The 7,571-nt window shown below is 39.5% G+C and overlaps 1 protein-coding gene across 1 annotated transcript in view; it reads right to left on the minus strand.

The window, feature by feature from the left end:
- Positions 1 to 7,571, minus strand: part of MED14 (mediator complex subunit 14) — a gene marked incomplete in the record, with an annotated part of 265,538 nt that overhangs the window by 26,240 nt on the left and 231,727 nt on the right. The window contains 3 exon segments of the mRNA XM_053706480.1: positions 5,986 to 6,111; positions 6,539 to 6,646; positions 6,799 to 6,978. Of these exon segments, the coding sequence (XP_053562455.1) occupies positions 5,986 to 6,111; positions 6,539 to 6,646; positions 6,799 to 6,978 (414 nt within the window).

A 7,571-nucleotide genomic window follows, 5' to 3' on the forward strand; every position in this document is an offset into this window, starting at 1 on the left:
CTGGTTCCCCCTTGATGGTTGATGTAAGCCACAGTCGTGATGTTGTCCGACTGAAATCTGATGAACCTCAGAGTTGCTAACTGAGGCCAAGCTAGGAGAGCATTGAATATTGCTCTTAACTCCAGATATTTATTGGGAGGAGTTTCTCCTCCTGAGTCCATAATCCCTGAGCTTTCAGGGAATTCCAGACTGCTCCCCAGCCTAGAAGGCTGGCGTCTGTTGTTACAATCGTCCAATCTGGCCTGCGAAAGGTCATCCCCTTGGACAGATGTGGCAGAGAAAGCCACCATAGAAGAGAATCTCTGGTCACTTGATCCAGATTTAGTAGGGGGGACAAATCTGAGTAATCCCCGTTCCACTGACTTAGCATGCACAATTGCAGCGGTCTGAGATGCAGGCGCGCAAATGGTACTATGTCCATTGCCGCTACCATTAAGCCGATTACTTCCATGCACTGAGCTACTGACGGGTGTGGAATGGAGTGAAGGACACGGCAAGCATTTAGAAGTTTTAATAACCTGGCCTCTGTCAGGTAAATTTTCATCTCTACAGAATCTATAAGAGTCCCTAGAAAGGGAACTCTTGTAAGTGGTAATAGAGAACTCTTTTCCACGTTCACCTTCCACCCATGCGACCTCAGAAATGCCAGAACTATCTCTGTATGAGACTTGGCAGTTTGAAAACTTGACGCTTGTATCAGAATGTCGTCTAGGTACGGAGTCACCGCTATGCCTCGCGGTCTTAGTACCGCCAGAAGTGATCCTAGAATTTTTGTAAAGATTCTTGGAGCCGTAGCTAATCCGAAGGGAAGAGCTACAAACTGGTAATGCCTGTCTAGGAAGGCAAATCTCAGATACCGGTAATGGTCCTTGTGAATCGGTATGTGAAGGTAGGCATCCTTTAGATCCACTGTGGTCATGTACTGACCCTCTTGGATCATGGGAAGGATGGTTCGAATAGTTTCCATTTTGAATGATGGAACACTTAGAAATTTGTTTAGGATTTTTAAGTCCAAGATTGGCCTGAAGGTTCCCTCTTTCTTGGGAACCACAAATAGGTTTGAATAGAATCCCTGCCCGTGTTCCGTCCGCGGAACTGGGTGGATTACCCCCATTAGTAAGAGGTCTTGTACACAGCGTAAAAACGCCTCTTTCTTTATTTGGTTTGCTGATAACCTTGAAAGATGAAATCTCCCCCGTGGAGGAGAAGTTTTGAAGTCCAGGAGATATCCCTGAGATATGATCTCCAACGCCCAGGGATCCTGGACATCTCTTGCCCAAGCCTGGGCGAAGAGAGAAAGTCTGCCCCCCACTAGATCCGTTTCCGGATAGGGGGCCCTCTCTTCATGCTGTTTTGGGGGCAGCAGCAGGTTTCTTGGCCTGCTTGCCCCTGTTCCAGGACTGGTTAACTTTCCAGCCCTGTCTGTAACGAGCAACAGCTCCTTCCTGTTTTGGAGCTGAGGAAGTTGATGCTGCTCCTGCCTTTAAGTTACGAAAGGCACGAAAATTAGACTGTTTGGCCTTTGATTTGGCCCTGTCCTGAGGTAGAGCATGGCCCTTACCTCCCGTAATGTCAGCAATAATATCTTTCAAGCCGGGCCCGAATAAGGTCTGCCCTTTGAAAGGAATATTAAGCAATTTAGATTTAGAAGTCACGTCAGCTGACCAGGATTTAAGCCATAGCGCTCTGCGCGCTTGGATGGCGAATCCGGAGTTCTTAGCCGTAAGTTTGGTTAAATGCACAACGGCATCAGAAACAAATGCGTTAGCTAGCTTAAGTGTCTTAAGCTTGTTGATTATTTCATCCAATGGAGCTGAGCGAATGGCCTCTTCCAGAGACTCAAACCAGAATGCTGCCGCAGCAGTTACAGGCGCAATGCATGCGAGGGGCTGTAAAATAAAACCTTGTTGAACAAACATTTTCTTAAGGTAACCCTCTAATTTTTTATCCATTGGATCTGAAAAGGCACAACTATCCTCCACCGGGATAGTGGTACGCTTAGCTAAAGTAGAAACTGCTCCCTCCACCTTAGGGACCGTCTGCCATAAGTCTCGTGTGGTGGCGTCAATAGGAAACATTTTTCTAAATATGGGAGGAGGGGTAAAAGGCACACCCGGTCTATCCCACTCCTTGCTAATAATCTCTGTAAGCCTTTTTGGTATAGTAAATACGTCAGTACACACCGGTACCGCATAGTATCTATCCAACCTACATAATTTCTCTGGAATTGCAACCGTGTTACAATCATTCAGAGCCGCTAATACCTCCCCTAGCAATGTGCGGAGGTTCTCTAGCTTAAATTTAAAATTGGAAATCTCTGAATCCAGTCTCCCTGGATCAGATCCGTCACCCACAGAATGAAGCTCTCCGTCCTCACGTTCTGCAAACTGTGACGCAGTATCTGACATGGCTCTCATCTCATCCGCGCGCTCTATCCTTAATCCAGAGCTATCGCGCTTGCCTCTTAATTCTGGCAACTTAGATAATACTTCTGTCATAACAGTAGCCATGTCTTGCAAAGTGATTTGTAAGGGCCTCCCTGATGTACTTGGCGCCACAAAATCACGCACCTCCTGAGCGGGAGGCGAAGGTACTGACACGTGAGGAGAGTTAGTCGGCATAACTTCCCCCTCGTCGTCTGGTGATAATTTCTTTACATGTAAAGATTGACTTTTATTTAAAGTAGCATCAATGCAATTAGTACACAAATTTCTATTGGGCTCCACATTGGCCTTTAAACATAGTGAACAAAGAGATTCATCTGAGTCAGACATGTTTAAACAAACTAGCAATGAGACTAGCAAACTTGGAAATACTTTTCAAAATTAATTTACAAGCAATATAAAAAACGTTACTGTGCCTTTAAGAAGCACAGAAAAACTGACAGTTGAAATAACAATGACCAAAATAGTTATAGCAACCAAATTTTCACAGTAAATGTATTAAGTTAGCAAAGGATTGCACCCACCAGCAAATGGATGATTAACCCCTTAGTACCCAAAAACGGATAACAATTATATAATTAACGTTTTTCTCACAGTCAAATACACTGTCACAGGACTACTGTGCCTGATTACCTCCCTCAAAATGGATTTTGAAGACCGATGAGCTCTCTAGAGACGATCTGGATCATGGAGGATGAAGTAGACAGATTGTGACTGAATTTTTACTGCGCAAAAAAGCGCTAAAATAGGCCCCTCCCACTCATATTACAACAGTGGGGAAGCTCAGAAACTGTTTCTATGCAGAAAACAAAAATGGCCATGTGGTAAAAATCATGCCCTAATAAGTTTTATCACCAAGTACCTCACAAAAACGATTAACAAGTCAGTAAACGTTTTAAACATACATTTGAACCATTGAATGATACTTTGGAACAGAATAGAACATGCCAGTCCATACCACTAACTGGGTTTTGTTTAGAGGATATCAGGAAAAAACTAAAAAATATTAAGGTAAATAAAACTCCAGGCCCAGATGGAATACACCCAAGGGTGTTAAGTGAACTTAGCACTGTTATAGACAAACCTTTACTCTTAATTTTTCAAGACTCATTATCCTCAGGCATGGTACCCCAGGATTGGCGTAAAGCTGATGTGGTGCCACTCTTCAAAAAGGGAAGCAGGGATGATCCAGGAAGCTATAGACCAGTTAGTCTGACATCAATAGTGGGGAAGATATTTGAAGGGATTATAAGGGATTATATTGATGAGCATATTCGTGTAAACAAGATTATGAGTTCTAATCAGCATGGCTTTAGGAGAAATAGATCATGTCAAACTAATCTAATTAGATTCTACGAGGAAGTAAGTAAAAATATAGATAAAGGGGAATCAGTTGATGTGATATACTTAGATTTTGCAAAGGCATTCGATACAGTGCCACATGAGAGATTAATGCACAAAATTAAGGGACTGGGAATAGCTGAAAATGTTAGCTCATGGATAAATAACTGGATAAAAGATAGGGAGCAACGAGTAGCAGTAAATGGATTATACTCAGATTGGACAAAGGTAATCAGTGGCGTCCCCCAGGGATCAGTACTGGGCCCTGTTCTTTTTAATATTTTTATAAATGACTTGGAGCAAGGATTAAATAGCGACATCTCTATTTTTGCAGATGATACTAAGTTAAGTAAGGTCATTAGGTCAGAGCAGGATGAACTCTCTTTGCAAAGGGATTTGCGAAAATTAGAACTATGGGCAAGTGAATGGAAAATGAGATTTAATACGGAAAAATGTAAGGTTCTACATTTTGGAAGTAAAAATAAGCAGGCTATGTATTTTTTAAATGGGACAAGACTTAGCCAAACACAGGAGGAAAGGGATTTGGGAGTAGTAATAGATAACAAGCTAAAAATGAGTGCACAATGCAGGGCAGCGGCTAATAAGATACTAGCATGTATTAAAAGAGGCATTGATTCAAGGGAGGAAAGCATAATTCTGTCATTATATAAAGCCCTGGTAAGACCTCACCTTGAGTTTGGAGTGCAGTTCTGGGGACCGATTGCTAAAAAAGATATTGCAGAACTAGAAAAAGTTCAGAGAAGGGCCACAAAGCTAATAAGGGGATTGGAGAAATTAACCTATGAGGAGAGGCTAGCCAAACTGGGTCTGTTCTCTTTAGAAAAAAGGCGCTTGAGAGGTGACATGATTACTTTATATAAATATATTCAAGGCCCATATACAGAGATGGCAGAAGCTCTTTTTATTCCAAGAAAATTGGTTCTGACAAGAGGTCATAATTTAAGGTTGGAGGAAAGGAGATTTAATCTCCTGCAACGGAAACGTTTTTTCACTGTAAGAGCAATAAAATTGTGGAACTCATTACCAAAGGAGGTAGTGAATGCCAATACCATAGATACATTTAAAAATAGTCTGGATAAATTTCTGTATATAAACAAAATTCATGGATATGATTGCTAGTATTAAATGGGTCACATTTTAATGGGGTTATTTAAGCTTAACTGGAGCTTTTTGTAAGTATTTTAGATTTGTATAGGTTGAACTCGATGGACTTCAGTCTTTTTTCAACCTTATCTACTATGTTACTATGTTACTATGTATTATTATTAATAAGCCTGCTACCAGTCGTTTTTACTGCAGTTAAGGCTCATACATTATTTCAGTATTAACAGTATTTTCAGAGTCAATTCCATTCCTTAGAAAAATACATTCAGTGTACACACACACACACACATCAGTCTGATACCAGTCGCTATCACTGCATTTAAGGCTGAACTTACTTTACAATGGTATCAGCAGTATTTTCTCAGTGAATTCCATTCCTCAGAAAATAAATTACTGCACATACCTCATTTGTTGCAGGGGAGCCCTGCATGCTATTCCCCTTCTCTGAAGTTACCTCACTCCTCAGATGAGAAACAGCCAGTGGATCTTAGTTACGTCTGCTAAGACCATAGAGAAAAAAAAAAAAAAAAACCCAGGCAGATTCTTCTTCTAATGCTGCCTGAGAATAAACAGCACACTCCGGTGCCATTTAAAAATAACAAACTTTTGATTGTAGAAATAAACTAAGTTAAAAAACACCACAGATCTCTCACAGCTTCCTTTTTAGTTAGGCTGCAAGAGAATGACTGAGTATGATATGTGAGGGGAGGAGCTATATAGCAGCTCTGCTGGGTAATTCTCTTGCAGTTTCCTGTTAGGAAGAGATATATTCCATAAGTAATGGATGACCCGTGGACTGACTACACTTAACAGGAGAAATTAAAATTGGGTTTTTTTCCCCAATTCCCACAAGATATTGAAGAGTGTGTTCCTGGACTGCAAATTGTGCCAAAAAAATAGAAGTTTAAATGCTTTTATGACATTTATTTTGAAATTTTAATTTTTAATTGCCAATATATAAAATGCAAATAGATATCAAAATGAGTTCCTTTAATGCTTTTGTTTCTATAGTGCTATTTGCTTTGACATTAGAAAATAAAACATGGGATTTACATTTTGTGTTCGATATACTCACAAAAAACAGCATTTTAGATTTAAGGACAACAGCGGGGGTGCCAGGAGGCGCTATTGGTGGTGCACTTGGAGGGATAGTTAAACAAAACTGCACATTCCATTTCAGCTGGATTGCTTGATCCGGGAACTTTATTACAGAGAGAAAAATATTGTTAACTTATTCATAAATAAAAGCTAAAATGAATTCTCTATAAAACTTAAAATATTATTAACACGTTAATACCAGCTGATATATTTTAGGATTAACAATATTTTAGGTCAGAGCTTATAATTATGGATACATTTTTTTGCCTTATTCTAATATTTAATGGTATATTTGTTTTGCAGTGAAAATCTATTTGCTTCTTTACAGACTTTATAAACATTTAGATTAAACAGTAACTTGTGTTTTATTAGAACATTCTATTAAACAAATATTGTTTCTAACAACATTATGATTATAGTAGCATTATAACAAACAATATTATTGGTTTGTATAATATAGGTACAGTGCTTCTTAAAGTATCAGCATTAGTTATGCTTTTGATTTTAGAGTTTAACAAGGTATTGCTTACCAGCTCTAGCTTCATTATGTGTACACAGTCTCTAAGAATGTGTGTTGGAGCGCCTAATAACTTTGTAAAAGCTATCAGGGTATTAGCCTTAAAAGGTGGACCAGCAACCTAAAAACAACAAAAAATAAAAAAATTAGACACACATATATATATATATATATATATATATATATATATAAAAACAAAGCGTAAACTAAATTTAACTTAATACATTCTCACTGACAGAGATGTCAGCCTCTCTGTATTGTTTGATAACATACCCTGGTTTCAAAGAATTTCTCCAAAACCTGTAACTCCTCCGCCTTCCACTGTGCAGCATTTTCTGGTGTAACTTTTAGCTGCAGAGTCTGGTTAGTAGTAGGGTTAAGAGCCACCCGACATTTGAGTACATCTGTCTTGAACATTATTACTCCTGGTTCATTAGAGTTAATTAGCTGCAACTGAAAAATAAATACATTTTAGCAAAATTATTAGGTTGCATTTACAGCAGTATACCATTCACAAAATAATGTAGATAAAAAAAATCTGTACTGTCATAAATAATACAAGTGACTAATTACGCAGTGTCATAGCTTTCTGCTAGGCCCTTAAAGTAAAAGATCTCAAAATTGCAGAGTATGGCAGCAGTTTGCAAGAATGTACAATATTTTTAAAAACATTTGTCATGATACAATCATGTGGAGTAGTTGATGCCTGGTTTGGCTGCTCAGCAGAGGTGGTATTGTCTCAGCATGGAAGGGGTTAAGGTGAACTGTTATTTCTTTGTGTGGAATCTGTATTCAGAGAAGCTGTGGGCTGAGCCCCTTCCCCCTCCTTAGAATAGTGATGTAGTATAACTGTGTGTAGGAATGCAGAACGCTCCTCCCCTTGGAGACTGATAGAAGGGGCTAAGACTTGTTTTGCATTGGCTGAAGTTGTAAATCATGGCCAGGGCGTTGTCTTTGACAAGACAAAGGAAAGCTAAGTTTAGGTTTGCAACAGCAGGACTTTTTTAGTCAGAACTGCCTTGGGACCAAGAGACTAACCATCAGAG

This window comes from Bombina bombina, chromosome 3, assembly GCF_027579735.1.
Source record: "Bombina bombina isolate aBomBom1 chromosome 3, aBomBom1.pri, whole genome shotgun sequence".
Classification (NCBI taxonomy): Eukaryota; Metazoa; Chordata; class Amphibia; order Anura; family Bombinatoridae; genus Bombina; species Bombina bombina.